The 17,189-nt window shown below is 39.0% G+C and overlaps 2 protein-coding genes across 3 annotated transcripts; both read right to left on the minus strand.

The window, feature by feature from the left end:
• Window positions 1–2,394: 2,394 nt before the first annotated feature.
• On the minus strand, window positions 2,395–4,930 carry gja10b (gap junction protein alpha 10 b). Its single transcript, XM_077219587.1, has 3 exons — window positions 4,806–4,930; window positions 3,137–4,557; window positions 2,395–2,581 (listed from the first exon to the last, which is right to left on the minus strand). The coding sequence occupies exons 2-3, from the start codon at window positions 4,538–4,540 to the stop codon at window positions 2,543–2,545; spliced, it is 1,443 nt and encodes a 480-aa protein (XP_077075702.1). The 5' UTR covers window positions 4,541–4,557; window positions 4,806–4,930; the 3' UTR covers window positions 2,395–2,542.
• A 1,612-nt stretch (window positions 4,931–6,542) lies between these two features.
• casp8ap2 (caspase 8 associated protein 2) lies at window positions 6,543–17,159 on the minus strand. Of its 2 annotated transcripts, none has more exons than XM_077220639.1 (10): window positions 16,920–17,159; window positions 16,502–16,560; window positions 15,781–15,861; window positions 15,537–15,640; window positions 15,304–15,378; window positions 13,823–13,938; window positions 10,872–13,717; window positions 7,984–10,501; window positions 7,772–7,871; window positions 6,543–7,694 (listed from the first exon to the last, which is right to left on the minus strand). In XM_077220639.1, exons 2-10 carry the CDS (start codon window positions 16,539–16,541, stop codon window positions 7,632–7,634), a joined length of 5,943 nt encoding a protein of 1,980 aa, XP_077076754.1. In that variant the 5' UTR covers window positions 16,542–16,560; window positions 16,920–17,159; the 3' UTR covers window positions 6,543–7,631. The 2 variants fall into 2 exon arrangements, with proteins under 2 accessions (XP_077076754.1, XP_077076753.1); XM_077220638.1 differs by having other exon boundaries at window positions 16,502–16,593.
• Between the last annotated feature and the right edge of the window lie 30 nt (window positions 17,160–17,189).

Genomic DNA, 17,189 nt, shown 5'->3' on the forward strand with positions numbered 1-17,189 from the left:
GTCACTCAAACTGTAAAGAAATTGTTTAGTGGTTTTAAGATAATCAGAACCCCTATGCAAAATATGAAAATATTTTGTAGTGAGAGAATTATCCTGTAAGTCAATTCATTAAATGAAGTTGATTATACATTTGTTTGTACTTCCAGTAAATATTTGACATTGTTTTTGCCATATATTTGTAATATCCAGTGATAGACAAGAAAAACACATTTCGTGAGGAAATGGAAGCAGATGCATCCAAGATGAACCCGTTGAACAGATTGATCCAACTTAGTGTGTGTGTGTGTGTGTGTGTGTGTGTGTGTGTGTGTGTGTGTGTGTGTGTGTGTGTGTGTGTGTGTTAATGAGGTCGGTCTCAGTCAATTTACTAAAATCAGACAATAGATCTGTATGTTGCTGCCACTAACATATACTTAACTAACTTTAATTTTGTGTAACTTTAAGTGTATTAGGTCAACATTCTATAATCTCATCTTCTGCTGTACATTGTTCTAGTGTTAAAGGTTGTATCAGCGATTGTGGGTGAAGTCACTTCTGTTTGTGTTTGAATCGAGATCCCAAACAAACCAAGTTAGCTCGCCCCTCCCTCAACGAATTCCAATTGGTCAGAATCAACTCGCTCACTAGCATGCCAATCACACATACTAAACCCCTACAATCTGATATTCGCTACGCTAGAGCTATCCGAGTTTAGTCGAGCTTCACTCATATTTTTTAAAGAATTATATTTTCACACACAGTTCACATACAAAAAAGTCAGCACTAGAAGCTACTCACCTGTCCAGAAGAAACAGTTCAACCTCAGCGTCCGATTTAAAAAATTTCAAATCTTTGAATTCTCTCCACTGTTCAAAAGCCTTCCTGATTATTATTCATTTCTTTGATGAAAAACGAGAGTATTCCCTCGCCCTAATCCTCTTTCTCTTCTTGAGGATTGCCTCTTCCATGTTAAATGTATCTGGTCCGTTGATAGCATAGGGTTGATAGACGCTGCCTTATTCTTCAGGTCCGACTTCGCGTTCAGGCGCCATGCACGAGCGCAAAAACAAACAACACCCGCCCCTGTCGGTGATTGGTTGGAAGTTGGAACACTGTTTATTTAGATTTTGAGTGGTGGTTGTACCCATTTGTTTTTGTGTGCTGCCTACAGAGAGACGTTTTTTTGACAGCCTGCTTATGGGGCGGGCAGCTACTGGATCGTTAGGAAAGATTAGATGAATGTGATAATTTTTGTTTGGGCCTGAAATCGCTGATACAACCTTTAAAGGTCAAACATTTTTATAAAATGTAATTCACCACCAGATGGCAGTATGGCACTGTCTTGTGGTAAGCCTGAACTCACCTACTTCATTCAGAACTATTATTAAAAAAAACAGTTTGTGATCATAAAAAAAGGATGGATTTGAGAGATTTTGTTTATTAAATCTAGGGTAGGTATTTTTCTGAGAGGCTAGCAATAGTGAGCTAGCTTTGAAAGCAGAAGATCCCACCCTCCCTTCAGAGAGTCTACAAACCCACACCTCCAAAAACACATGAACTCACACAGCCAGAGCAAACAAAAGCATCAGAGACGACATTAAACTACCCCACTTCTCAAAGCACATAACATTATAATAATAACGAACATAAACAGTTAAAAGAGCACTGACCTGTACCACCTGACTGCTGCAGACTCATTGATAAGTGTTGCCATTGAAACGCATTCAAGTCAAAAACTAACTGCTCTGAGTATAATGTTACAGGTTTTCATCTCTTCCACATGACAGTAGTTATGGCGTGAACAAAGTATAGGCTCGTTGTTTAGGCTTAAGAGGAACTGTAAAAGGTGGCTGCTGTTTGTTTGTGGTGCTCAGTGACTGACGTCTGTCTAACTCTACATAGCATGAAACTCGCAGATGATGTGTGATGTCTGCGCGAGCAGGGTGCACGGAGGTATGAAAATGCAAGCTGACAGACAGGCAGGATATCGTATCATTGCATTCAGACCGAATTCTATGATTGGACCAAAAACATAAACAATCACTTATGTTCCTACACCTTACATAGATGATAGACATTTAGACCACTTAACTCAGTGATTGCTATCAGGATGTGAAGAGACTTTCAACCAGCATAACAAAAAAATTTTTCTTGAACAAATTGACTACCCTTCCTGTATTTAAATATTGAGGAAAGATGACCAATTGTCTGATAATAATATCACAGAGAATACAAAAGCACTTCATTGCAAAATGATTGGCAACAGACTGTTTGCTAAAAAAAATATCAAAACTTGTTTTAAGACTTTAAAGAAAAATAGCCTATATATTAAAAAGCCCTTAAATGATTCAAACATATCCAATGATAGCCACCACATTCTTTGAATTATGAAAAGAAAAAAAAGTAGGCCTAATCATTGTGAAAGCATTTATTGAGAGTAGCACTACAGTATGTAAGTCCTTTGAATTAATATGCAGTAATTATGGAGTCAATGAAAATTAAACCAGCGGAATATACAGCAATTTCCGTCTTTGCCATCCGCTTAGAAGACTGTTCCTTAATGTCACTTTTTCATGATTGAAGACAGTTCCAGAATCATGCTCTGAAAAAGAAGAAATTATTCATATTTACTGCATGAATCATTAGTCTACATATCAAACTTATTAATTTTTTTATTCAATGAGAAAGTGCAAAATTAAACCAAATGTAAAAATGTAACATCAACATAACAAAAACCTTAGTTGTTATGATGAGCATTTTGTCTCTGAGAAAAATAAACAATTTCATGATTTGACACTGTTCGTTGACACTGTTACGCAATTACTTATTAATGTCACTTTTTCTTTTTTGGTTTGCTGTACTACTGAAAAAACGTAATATTAACCTTTATCTCCATATCAAAATCTTAGTTGGCCAGACAGTGATTCATCTTTACTAAATCTTTAAATATTGTTGTATGAGACACCTTGAGCCCGGAGACTATAATGTAAATTGTGAGTTTTTAAATGTTTAGCTTAAATGTGCACTATAAATGAATAGTGATCATAAACAGAAGTTTTCTCACATGAAACGGAGCTGAGGCTTGGATCCAGAAACAGTATTTGTTTTGTCACGACTTATAACAAACGGATAGTGGATTATATGTTCCTCTACTCACCATTGACATTCTGCGTCCAGTGGCAGGGGGTGGGGTCATAGCTGGACTCTCCCCTTGAGCTATACGGTTGGCCTCCATGTCCGATCCACTCTTGGAGTCTGGACTATCAGACGAGCTCTCTGAAAGCCCCCGTGACATGAAGCTAGCTTTCCTGGCAGTGGGATAATTCCCGCTTTCCAGGGAATCACTATCCTCACTGAAGTCTTTACATTGACTGACACGGCTCTGCTTCCGTAATGCTGCTAGTATCTCTATGTGACTGGCTCTGAGTGAAGCTCTGGGCTGCTGACCAACATTTATGGGTGGTCCAGAGCCCTTGGGCCCGGACTCTTCGCTGCTGCAGGAGTGCTGACGGTTGTCTAAAGTGGACCGTCGTTCTGTGGCTCCCAGCTGTTGGAGAGCCTGAAATTCTGGCTGGCTAGGAAGACGGTTATCCTTGGGGGGCTGCTCAGATCCATTAGGGTCACCTTTTGGCTCCTCGTGGCTATATGGAGGACCAGCCATTGGCATATAGAGAGGCAAAGGTGCCATCTGTCCATCTGGCACCACTGTAAGGGAAGTATGTGTTAAATGTATATGTTTTTGTGGTGAGGAGTTTGTAAGGATGCATACTTGTTGGACCATGGAGTTTTTCTTTGACCTGCAAATGCTATCTGCATCTCCAATGAACTTGGATCCATATATGGTCTGCTTGATTTTCTTAACACCAAGATGGAATATCTCCAGGAGATTAAGGAACAGGGATACCCCTGCAATGACCAGCATGAAAATCATGAAGATGCTCTTCTCCGTCGGCCGTGAAACGAAGCAGTCCACGCTGTTGGGGCAGGGGTCACGCTCGCACTTGTATAATGGCGCCAGTCCGATACCATAAAGCCCATACTGCCCCACTATGAATCCCACCTCCACCACTGACCTGGTTAAGATATGCAACACGTATGTGCGCAGCAAGGAACCCCTCAGAGGGGCCTTCCTCACTTTCTTCTGCTCTTCCAGCTTCTTAAGCTCCTTCTCTATACATTTGTGCTCCTCCAAAGCCTCCGTCTCCTCCAGCTCCACTTTCAGCTGAGCTTTCTTCTTGTGGCGCTCCTTCTCAAGCGTTCGGAGCCGGTAGAGTGCGTGTCCCATGTACACCAAAGATGGTGAGGAGACAAAGATGATCTGTAAGACCCAGTATCTGATGAGAGATATGGGGAACGCCTGGTCGTAGCAGACGTTCTTGCATCCAGGCTGCTCCGTGTTGCACACAAACTCACTTTGCTCATCGTCCCACACATCTTCCGCAGCAACCCCGAGCACAAGCATACGGAATATAAAAAGAATGGTGAGCCAGATTTTGCCCACAATGGTGGAGTGAATGTGAACCTCCTCCAAGATACTCCCTAGCAAGTTCCAATCTCCCATTTTCACATGGCCTAAAACTGAAAGAGTGAAGGTTATAAATTACTAGGACTAAAATATTGTTTATGATACAGCCTATATTTAATAGATAGATAGATAGATAGATAGATAGATAGATAGATAGATAGATAGATAGATAGATAGATAGATAGATAGATAGATAGATAGATAGATAGATAGATAGATAGATAGATAGATAGAATTTCAACTATACTAGGTCACATAAAAAAGGGTTAGATTAATTACACCCATAAAAATAAAAACTTACATTTTAAGTTAGTGGTATTCACAGAACACTTTCTGCATCAATTCATCACACTAAAAACAATATCATAAAACTCCAGTATCCTTTCATCCTCGTGGGAGTAATTAGTGTTCCTCTGTGGACCTCGCTTTGTTGAATGAAGTCCAGTTTCTCTGTGCATTGAGCTCATACAATGCTACTATCGATCTGTGGGCTGGACAATACCCTGAGGGGGCTAAATTGCATCACAACTGTTGAGGGCAGGTCAGGGGGAACATACAATCCCAAATTACCCCATGGCCGGTGTGAAAAATGTGCCAAATATGTTAGGGTAATTAATAATGAACTGTAAAATCTGAACACACCCAACATTATCTTAATGTTAATCGAATATATGCACTTAAAATATTGGCTGTTTGGAATAGCAACCAGTATGCAAATTTCCAATATGCACACTGCACAGTTGGACTACTAAGGCTAAAATGTGCAGTATACATAAAAGCATGAAATACTGTATCCCATACTGCATCCCTTGACCTTCCATTTCCAGTGTGTCAAGTGAACTGAAAATAATTATAGCTGCAATTTGCAGCATTTTATATTGACTCATTTTAATCCGATTTTCTTAAATAGTGAAAAAAGAGATATTTTTACTCTAAAATTGCACTCACATGCAGTGTGATGAGGTCATGTGACAAGAATGTAGCATACTACTTCTTGAAAAATTGGATTGTTTCATAATACAAACTGTTTCACTAATTCTTAAAAATAGTATGTACAGTGTGTACTGTGCAGTATTCAGTAAGCAATAAGCCAGATTCCACTCTGAACATAGCACTTGTGTCTAGGCGAGACATGATGATCAATGTGTCATGTCCGATTTTATAGTCTAATGCTTTAAGGGCTATTTTTGGCTAGTCTGAGGGTGATGTAATGAGAAAGAAGCTGAAAACAACCTTCAAGAATGTAAGCCAGCTGTAGCTTAGTTCAGATAGAAATGTAATTAACTGTGGAGTTTAACAATTGCATAGCAAACACTTCACTAGGTGCAAAGTTCAGATTTAATAACAGGTTGTTGTGTGTATGTAAACAAATGTGAAGAATTTTGGACTGGCACATTCATTTAGGTTACATCAGTGTGAACAGAAGTTAAATCTAGATTTCAGAGAGGGTTGCCAGGTTTGCATAACAAAACCAGCCCACTTGCTATTCAAAACCTTCCTGATAATGGCCAAATCTTCCGCCTACGGCAACAGTGTAAAAGTAGCCCAATTCCGCTGTAAAATTTGGCAACACTGATTTCAGAGGTAAAGTAAGGTTAACATCCGCCAGACTGTGACCTAAATATCTCACTTCTGCTTGGACAATAGTATTGTCAGTGAGCTTGGAATTGTTCATTGAATCACTGGATTTATATCCCCGTGATAGTACAAAATACAATAGTAAGCCTAAACATGATGGTGATATATTATTGATAGGAACTATAGCCTACATCAACTAAAAATCAAATTGACAACAGTTGGTTAATTGTAATTGCAAAAACAGAAAAGCCAAATATCTTTTGTTTGCCATTGTTTTGATATTTTATATAAAATTGGTTTCTGACAGTAAATATATATATAATCCTGTGATGGTAAATGTTATTTTGAATTGACTAATCCAAAATAAGAGATTAGATAGGTCTTTCCCAAATCTTAGATAAGTCTTCTATGTAGTTTGAAAACTGCAAAATATTCATTTTAAAAGGAACTTGCCATAAGATTTCATAAATAAGATTTATTTCAAGATTTGTCAGAACTTACAAATATTTACAAAATGTATTTCCAAACAACATACAAGGTATTTTCCCCACATCTAGCTTTCTCTCTTTGAGAAAAAATAAAAATTGTTTAAAAAAAAAGATCATAGAAAAATCTTTGTTCAATTCAACTTTACAAATATATACACAAGGTAACACTCCCCTCATTCATCACCTACAAAAAATAAAATAAAACTGGTACTCTTAATGTTACTCTTAAGTCATCAATATGAAAATATCAAATCTTTCAGGATGACTAATGGAACAAAGATTGACCATTTAAATCCTGACAACTGCAGACCAAAAAAAAAAAAAAAAAATTCTAATATTAATCTTTTCCATTTCTACATTTAGAGCCAATTTACTCCTACACCCACCTCATTCACATAACCAGAAGGAAAACAAAATCCAAGTAATCAAAACTTGAGGCCTATAAACATTTAGGTTAAAGATTTAAAAACATTTGTAGTTCAGAGGTAGGTTTAAAAAGCATTGCAAATATCATAAAAATCAACTTACAATGTCCTTTAAATACCTTTTTTGTTCATTTAATTGCATTAAAACACGACATCTGTAGTACTTTGTGCAATGACCAACTTGCCAAAATAATGAAAAACAAGTAAATTCTAAGGCATCATACAGTGCTTTAAGCACTGAAAATACCATGAAGCGTCATTTATCTACTTTGTGGTGTCTGTTTATATCCTTGACACAGATTAATGTAAATTTCAGAGTAGACCACACTGCAAATGTTTCTAATAGATTCTTCAAAATGTTGCCTGTTTGGTGTCTGGTTTGCAGTAATTATGAATTTTATAACACTGAATGTTAACTAAAGAAAAAAAGCCTCTAAAATAACTGTATACCATTTACTGCAGATCTTTTGGTGAGTTACAACTTTAAGTGCTTTTTCAAACAGATGGACGTTAACAGATATAATACACCGATTTTCATATTCAATGTATTATATTTCTGCCATTGGATACTGATGCACGCATTGAAATCTTCACAGACTTTTTTTGTAAAGTCTGTTCAATTTCATTCTTGTTCGATCAATTCTCCATTTTCTCTTTCTTCTTGAATAGCTTCATCAATTGAGAGAATCGCTCCTCAACCTGTCAAAGAACAGCATCATTAGTTTACGACAAAGCAGTAAGCTGACGTCATATTAGAACACAATAACAAAGCATACCTGCTCTGTTGACTTCTTCAACCTTTTCGACAGAGTAGCAAATGTCTTGGGTGAAGTCCCCTTCATTTTAAGCTCGATGAGTATGTCCCGATCTTCATCCCTTTAAAAGACATCAGCTTTTTTTATTGGTTTTTTAAACTTAAGTACACAAACACACATTATGCACACAGAATTAATAACCCAAAACAGGAGTGGAAATTCATTCAACTCACCTGGTCCATGACACCACCACTTCCCCTTTCTTCCTGATTACATTCTTAGCAGACAGGCTGCTAGGGGACACCTGGGCTATTGCAGTTTTTAAGCCTTTTTCTTTGGAGGATTTTGACCTTTTCTTATGCCTGCACTTGGAATGTTTATCTTGAAATTTCTCTACCTTTTGGCGCTTTGCCCTTGGCTCCGATTGGTGCTCCTTGCGTTTCTTTGACACCCTCTTGGATATAGACTCTGGTGCACTTGGGCTCTGAGTTGTGTTCATTACATTTCCTGACATCTTCTCTGATGTTTCAGCCTCTGTTGCACTGCTTTCCTCAGAAGCATTAACGTATGCTTCTATGGTAACAGACTCCGCATTGTTGCAGGACAAGTTGTCATCACAAGCACCTTCAGGTGAGGATTTTTGGCTTGACTGTTGAGCTTCTCTTGCTTTATCTGCAATGTGACATGACTTGTTTACCTTGATTGGGCTTTTGTTCAGCATCTCTCCAGGTGCAGGACCCAAGTCCTCATGTGTCAGAGCAAGATTAGGCTTGAAAGATGGCTCTGAACATTCAGGTAACGCTGGTCCTGCTTTCCCTTCATTTTGTTTACTTTCAATTGGGCCAGTAGATGTCCGTCTTATTCGCACAATGAAATGATCATTTGACCTCTCCATTACCACAGCCTGCATTTGTAAATTAGGTTGGAATTGGAAACCGGATGGATCAGAGCCCTCCCATGTCCTACTGGGACTCGACCCACAACTGGAGTTGTCGGTGTCTAGAGAAAGGTGGATGTCCTGTTCAGTGGCATCTTCTCCATCAAGAAGAGCGTCTTCACTATAATGGGCACCGAGGACACTGTTTGAGGCAGATAATGGCTGTCCAGTTCCAGGGTGCAAGAAACTCAAGTGACTATCGGACTTTAATGGTGAGGGAATGGTAAGGGACACAGCTAGATCTTCCGCCAAGATAGAGAAGGACCTTTGAGATATTACAGTTGACTGAAGAGGAAGCTGGCATGGTTCAGAATTAGAGGGAACTTCTAACAAGCAGCTCTCATCGAGAATTGCTGGGTCTACCAGCATTTTGCTGTTTGAAGCAAACTTGTAGGGGGAAATGGAAGACCAGGATGTGATGAATTTAGATGGGGTTGTCTTGTTAGGGGTCATAATCCCAATCAAATTATCCCCTGGAAGTCCTTCTTTTTGAGGTGTGCTAAGTGGCCAACTTGTATTGTCACCAACAGGTACACTGGATTCAAGCAAATCAGACCCTTGCAAAAGACACTTGAATATCTCTCCCATTTGAGAGTCAGAGACCAAGTTGAAGGTTAAGCTTGATGTCTGCTGCTCGGTTAGAATTTCAAAGTCCGACTTATCCTGAATCGATCCATTATTTGAGAGACGTCGGACATAGGAAGAGATTTTATTGTCAGATTCTGAGGTACCTTTGTGGAAAGACCTTTCAGAGGATGAAGTAGGAAGCTGTTGTGATGTCGTCACATTTGCCGGCTGATCGTCTTCATTCATGACAGCTTTAATGTTTTTACCTCGGCTCCCAAGGCCCCTGCGAGGCAGATTATTTGCAGGGGCCTCTCTGACGAAACTTCCTGGGTCAATTTTTGACTTCTTGGCCCTGTAAAGATGCCCAGGTGTGCTAAATGGTACTTTTTCTACCGCCTCACTTTCATCCTCTTTTCTTTTAAGGGTTGCATTTTTATTTTCATTTGATACATTCTTGGATGGCTCAGACTCACTTTTGAGTGCTGTCTTCAGTTCCTTGAACAAGAAATCAAACTGCCCATCCACAAACGTCCACAACTTCTGCTTGAGGTCTCCAGCTCTCTGCTCAAATATACGATTGACGATGCCATTCTTGCTGACCTTGCTAATTATTGACGTAATAATCTTATTTAGTCTAACTTTGATGTCATTACCTTGGCAGCACAATTTATCCATGTCAACCGCATTGATAAATTCTGTAAAAGAGGCATGAGACATATCCACTATACAGCAGAAGGCAGTCTTAGTGACATTTTTCTGAAGCTTCATGTACTTTTTCCTCAACTCAACTCGAATAGATCCTAACATGTCCATAAATCCATCTAGCGTATAGACCGCTGCTTTGAATGGTGGGCTGACAGTTTTAAAGCGTCTCTTACTTGAGGTGGGACTGTCGTTAGAAGCTGACGACTTTGAACACTTGCTTTTCTCTAAATATTTAGAGGGTGGGGGGAATTTCTTTTGGGACACTCTTTTGCGAACTGCAGGTAGCTTTGGACTTGGAGTCCCTGAGGTTGGTTTTTCCTTTTCTCTTGGAGGAGTCTGTATAAACAGAGGTCCCTCTTCATCACTCTCACTCACTATCTCACCATCCTCCAGCTCATCTTCCTCAGTTCCACAAGCCGATAGGGCATCTTTTGTCCCTTTGTAGGAAGAAGCTGTGACAGAAGAGTCAGGTGACTTATTCTCCTTGTTCATGTCCATATTTACTTCATCCTTATCACTGCCAGTTGTTACAGTTGAGAAATCTTGAAAAGAAATTAACATTAGCAAGATGTACACATTAACCTGTTGGGCCAATTATTGCAAGAGACAAGCAAACATGCATTTCAATCAAATGTTCATGGAATAATTAGTGCAATTTTTGCAATTATGGGAAACATAGGCTGGGTTTCACAGACAGGGCTTAGACTAAGACAGGAAAAAAACATTACTGGTTTGCATCTTGAGACAAAACAATGGCACTGACATATAGTAAGATATATCAATGCAACTTGCTTTCAATTAAAACAGCTCAAACATGCATCTTGGTCTGGGACTAGCTTAAGCCTTGTCTGTGAAACCAGGGGTTACAATGTTAAAAAAAGCATTACTATCAAAAACAAAACAAACACTTACCTTTGTTAAGACTTTTGACATGTGGTTGCTTCTCAGCAGGCTGAGGCTGCACTTTTTTCACCTGACGGACTGGGCTTGTGAGAGGGCTGATGGGCTCTGGAATAACTCTGAGGTTCCTCAGGGTAAGCATCATGGAGTCTTCATCGTGGCAAAACACAACAGGGTTCAATGACTTTGTGTCCTGTTCTTCTTTTTCTGTGGAATCTGGCTCTAAGAAATCAGGTTGCGATGACAACATGGTATTCTCTTCAACAGTGGTGCTATTATTTGGAGCTATAGTGTTCCGACTCCATAATGGACTTTGATGGGATATTTCAGATATTTTCAAATGTTCAGATGTGTGCTGTGTTTGAATTGATTTTGCATATTCTAATGTTTCCCCTGCTCTCTTATTGTCCTGTTTTGAAGTGCCCACTTGTTCAACATCACAAATAACTTTGCTTGGGTCACCTAGATCTCCACTAATTGTACTAGACGAAACTTCCATGTTGACAGAACTCCCAGAAGAATTAATATTAGGAATGCTTTGTGACTTCTCAGAGCATGACAAATCATCTTGACAAATCCCTTTTGATGCTGGTAGTAAATCTTGAGAGTTGGCCTGACGTTTCCTTTGGATTTCCATGTGAGAAGTCTCCTCAGACAAAGTGGCAAAACGATCTTGTTGCTGACAACCATCAACTATTGAATCAGGAGTACTATCTGAAACTACCACTTTGGATGTTTTAGAGGGCAAAGTGATTGAAGACTCTCTGGGAATTATAAGTAATGCTGTCGTCTCTGTGTCATTCTCACAGACACGATTTGGAGACTCTCCTGTAAGGGTTAATTTTGATAATGAGTCTTTGTCTAACACATTGGAATCTGAAGTCTTGCCTCTTTTCTCCTCTAAGGTTTTAATAATGCATGGCACTTTGTCCACAGCCTCTTGACTTTCATTGGCATTCTCTTGTTGTACCTCCATATCTGTTTGTTTTGCTAACGGCTTCTCAGAGGCTTCAGCTGTGAAGAAATCTACAACTTGTCTAGACTGTTTGCAAGAACTGGTAAAGTCTTCTTTTTCACCTGCAGTCGTGGCATCAGGGTTCTTATCCATTTCCTCATCGCTGTGCTGGCTGTTCTTTAATTCATCTATGACATAGAATTCCTCCCCAGCGTCGGATAATCTGCTGTTATATGAGGAGGCATCTTCAGATGCCGCTCCAATGGCTTCTGTGGATTCAGAGGACTGCTTCTGTTTTTTAAGAGGCGATAGGGTGAGGTTCAATGTCTCCATGAAACTCAGTTTTCTGTCTGGACTATTATTCTTGGATGTTTGGCAGGGATTTATGCTGACAGCTACCACTGATGGTTGCACAGCATGAACAGATTCAAGATGTTTGTCCTTTTCAGTCTTACTATCTCGATCTTTTCTGGCATTTTTGTGCTTTTTACGAGAGTTCTTTCTGTCATCTTTGGTAAGAAAATATTTTGATTCTCCATGCTTCTGTACCCTATGGTCCTTCAAATGTCCACCTCTTTTTCTTTCTCTGTCCTTGACTAGGCCTATACTCTTGTCTTCAAAACAGTTCTTTTCAGAACTTCCATTTTTGACAGGGCATTTCAAATCCTCCATTCTAGAATTATCATAGCAATGAGACCGTTTGCTTTTTGTTGATGGCTCATCGATTCTGCTTGATGATTTCCCCTTATAAACATCCTTTCGTTGAGAATCAAGTCTGGGAGAAGAAAAAGCTTGCCTACTGTCAAAGGCATCAACTTGCTTCTTAGATCTTTTATCTTCATCTTTATTATCCATCTCCTTTGTACTCCTTCGCTCATACTCTTTGCTATTGTCTGATCTGTTACTGCTTCTCTCTCTACTACTACTGCAGTTGTTACCCTCACCTCTTTTACTCATCTCACTCTCCTTTGGCCTCTTTTGCTCATGGTCTCTGCTTCTTTCCATTCTGCTGCTCCTCCTCGCTGTACTGGAACTTTTCTTCTCTTTCCTTCCATGGTCACTTGAATCTGTTTTCTTCCATTTGTGGTTTTGGGAATGGCTTTCTTCATCCACCACAGTACAATCTGTACTTCTCAAGCCAGAGTGTCTTGCTTCTCTGCTAGTGATGTCTGCATTTTGATTATGCATGTGCCTTTGACTCTGTGTCTCCACATCTGCAGCTGTCTTAACTGAACTTTTGGATGGCTGTAAAGAGACAGGTGGCGAGGCTTTGTGTGACAGGGAGGAAGGGCTTTTTGATTGTTCTGAACTAGTAAGAACGACTGGAACCTCAGGCTGCTGATTTCTGTTTTCACTAGACACAGAACTATCCTTTGCAAGCTCTTTTTCAGTTACTGTGCAATTCTGTGGTTTTTCTAGATTGCCTATATGTTTTAAGGGAGGGTTCTTATTTCCCTTCAAGCAACTGAATCGACAATCAGTAGTTGTATCGGAAGCTCTCGGTCCAGAGTTATTTGTTTTGGGAGCATTCAAAACATCTGCAACTGTGGAGGGATTTTTTATACTCCCTGATGTTCTGTAAGGTCCGTAGTCTTGCTCTGGTTGGACAGTCAGGGTCTCAGCAGATTTATTCTGACAGTTCAGAGGACTTTCAAGATCAGTTCTAGGGCATCTCTGGAGCACCTCAAATGGTTGTGGTGCTGCAGTTGGCGGATATGCAGGGTGATCTGACACAGTGTTTCTGCCCTTGTGTTGATTTACTTCATCCATAGTATTATCTTGTCTAACACTTTGTGATCCTAAAACAGAACTTGAAGAATTGTTCAAACTGTGCCCTTTGTTTGCCGGACCACTTTCCATTTGAGATCGACGGAAATTTTGACCATAACTTACTCGGCTGGACCTGAAAAAACAGGGAAGGGACTTTTACATAAATCCATCCAATCCTGACACAAGCCAGGTTCCATTATCTGTTTGCTGATCTCAGTACCAGAGTTAAAGTTTTTACCTATTGCTGAGTCTGCTAATCTCCTCATCCTTACGCACAATCTCCATTCTAGCCGTCTTGACGAGAGAACAAATGTTCTTCTTCAGAAGTATGTTTTCACTGCTCAAACTTGAATTCTTTAAATATGAAGTACAAAAAAAAACAGACTCTTTATTCCAAGTTTTTGGTATTCATTATGTATCACCAGGGTCCGAAATTAGCACCCGCCAAGCGCCAAATGCGGGTAGATTTTCCGTTTGGCGAGTAAATCTCAAAAGGCTATCCGCCACACTGGCGGGTGGATGTTCCAGACACCCAAAGTCTTGCGGAAGTTTCGGGAGTCTCCCGCATATTGATAGCGGCTGCCTGATGCCCGCAAATTAGTTCAAATCTCCAGGAATCTAGAGCGAGCGAGAAAGAAAGAGCGCGCTCATACTGTGCTCCAAACCGCGTAGCGCGCGCACTGCAGAGAGCGAGAGACCTTGTGTGTGTGTGTGTGCCTCAAGAAGCGTGTGTGAACCTTCTCCACACCCAAAATAGACCAACACTAAATATATAATTTTAACTTAAAGAATTAACAAATTAAGATGACAAAAAGAAAACACTGAATCAGTTTGAAGCTTTGAAAAAAACGCTTTTTTTCATCAGACTACGTTTTTTCGTCAAATAAAAATAGCAGGCCTACCTCAATCCACAGCTTGTCTAGTTTTTACTTAAAAAAGTAATATGTCTACATGATGTGGGGTGAGTCTGGATCTCCGATGGCACAGATGTCCCGGGAATACAGAGATGACGTCTCGCTAGAGTGGCCAATTTCGGAAAGCGCCTTTCATTTGCTTGTGGATGTTTGCTTCGCCAGTGATATTGCATTGTACTTGCACTAGGCCTACTGCTATTTTAATACCACTTGGCATATTTTGCAAGTAACTTCGTCGCCCTTTCTGTCAAAATGGTCCCACACAGTAGCTACTTCTTTTCGCTTGCCTTGCTTCATTGTGCTTGCTCAGCGAAATATGTCTTTAGGCGCGTGTGGTTGCGCGTGTCGACGCACCCCATGATTTAACAAATACAGGGTATATATACTGGTTTTTTTTTACCATGCAGCAAACAAACAAAAAAGCTAAATGTGTGTGTGTGTATATATATAATTTTAAAACATAATTTTATGTTTACTTTCGGTAAAGTATCTGATAGTTTTACAAAACCTTCAAATGTACTGTTATGAGCACTAGTTCCATGCTCACATCTTCCATGTCTTATATTTGTTGCTCTGATTTGACTTCTATGTACTCTTATTCATTCAACATAATACTTATCTCAATTAAATGTACTGAAATGAATGTATATGTGACACAAAAAGGCTGTTTATTATTTTGGCCGGTAAAAAATATGCTTGGCTGGTGGATTTTTTCCATCTACCAGTCCCCGTGGCAGGTGAGCCAAAAAGTTAATTTCGGACCCTGTGTATCACTATATAACAACCATTAAAAATGTAAACACACCTTTGTCTGCAGTAGCTGTAACTTTGAGAGCAGTTCCTTAACTTGTTTTTGTGCGTCATCAAATTTTTGCTTTAACTGTAATAAAAGATAAGTACAATGAGACAATGTAAATATTCTGTCAATTTATTAACTTTTAAAGCAAATTCAAAACCAAAACAATTGCAAGCCATGCAACCATATTCAAAGTTTAGAGTTCAAGTTACAAGACCTCATTGTAAATTTAATTTACAGACCTCATTGTAAGTTGCCTCCTTTTCTTCTTGTTCTTCCCTGATAAGTTCCTCATATATATCCATTGATTCCATTGACCGTGGGGAAATGAACGGGTTGACTTCACCTAATAGAGAAAATGACAATACAACAGTTATAACAATCTAAAGAATGTATCCTTCTATTTATCTGGTACTCATGAACAAATTACTATAAACAGCTATAAAATATGATGTACTCAATTCAAAACTCATTAACGAAACCCACCTCTGTGCCCATCACCCTTAGGGCTGTTCTCCAGACCAGAGTAAATGTCCACTGAGTCCTCATTGTAATGCAGAGATTTACCTGTATCAAATACAAACACTGATACAGTCATAATGCAAAACAATTCCAGCATATATCCTACATCTGTCGAATACATGTATGTCTTTTTATTTTTACACAGAGCTGAGGCCTGAACCTGTTAAGGCAAGAAATTGGGGAATAAAACAAAAAAGATAAACCAAACAACATTATCTGGATCAAATTGCATACATATAGATTAGATTAGATTAGAAAGCACTCAGGTGGACTAAATGGCCTCAATTGCAAGTGCAGTTGTTACTGCTCATGCATGTAGTACAAACATCTACATTTAGTTTATTTTGCCTGACTTGTCTATGATGTTGTGAAATTATTAGTAAAGTTGATTATCTGCTATGATGACAGTGTTATCAAGAATACACTGAAAGTATTATTGCAGTAACACAGTAGAACAATACATTGCTGAAAATTAAATGTATATAGACAAGAATGTGGTCTTGTTAAAGTAATTATTGTAGATCTAAGATCAATTTATATTATAACTGTGTGATAAAGGCCGCAATAAATGCTAGATCCATACAGATACTTGATAAAACAATAGTACTCTACTGATCCAACCAGAAGACATGTTAAATATGTGAAAATAAAGTACATCTGTTGAGCTGTAACGTTGGAGTCTTACCTGAGGGCTGATCAATACGATCTCCACGAAGTTCATCCATTTAATAAATTTTCAGTCAGCTAATGAAAGAGTGAAAATAGTACAAGAAGTTCCTGAAAACAGTGACAATAACAGCAACAGTGGGCATGTGTCAGTTCAACTACACCACTTCCTGTCATTTACTGAAGAAACACTGTACTGAAGTAATGCAAATTTAAAGCGATGTTAAAACAAGAGTCAACTTAATATTAAGGCGAAAAGTAATAAATCACACACACACAAAAAAAATCCACTATACTTACACAAAATATAATTGCAACTGTAAGATCATGGGTTTTAATGTTACACAAACACCGATCAAAAGCGATCAAAATTCATTATTTTAAATAGTATGAGTACAAAGTGAAATTAAATGAAAGTATATGAACAATAACGTTACCTGTATCTCTAGTAGTGAGCAAACGACAACAGGCAGATAAAACAATAAGATGGACCAAACACTGTACAGCGGAGTTCAGGGTGTGACACCTATGCTATCGCGCTAGTAAAATATAATTTGAAGTCAATTAGCAACTTTCAACTTGCTTGTAGACAGTGATTTAAACAAATCTTGAAGCATATTTCCACCAGCTCCGCGCCATCCTTACACCATACACATTCGCCAAACAGGAAGTGACGTAATTTTCCCGCGGTCTCTCCTTTCCTAAAA

The sequence above is a fragment of the Siphateles boraxobius genome, unplaced genomic scaffold (genome assembly GCF_051911475.1).
Source record: "Siphateles boraxobius isolate OS27281-9 unplaced genomic scaffold, OSU_SipBor_1 8, whole genome shotgun sequence".
NCBI lineage: Eukaryota > Metazoa > Chordata > Actinopteri > Cypriniformes > Leuciscidae > Siphateles > Siphateles boraxobius.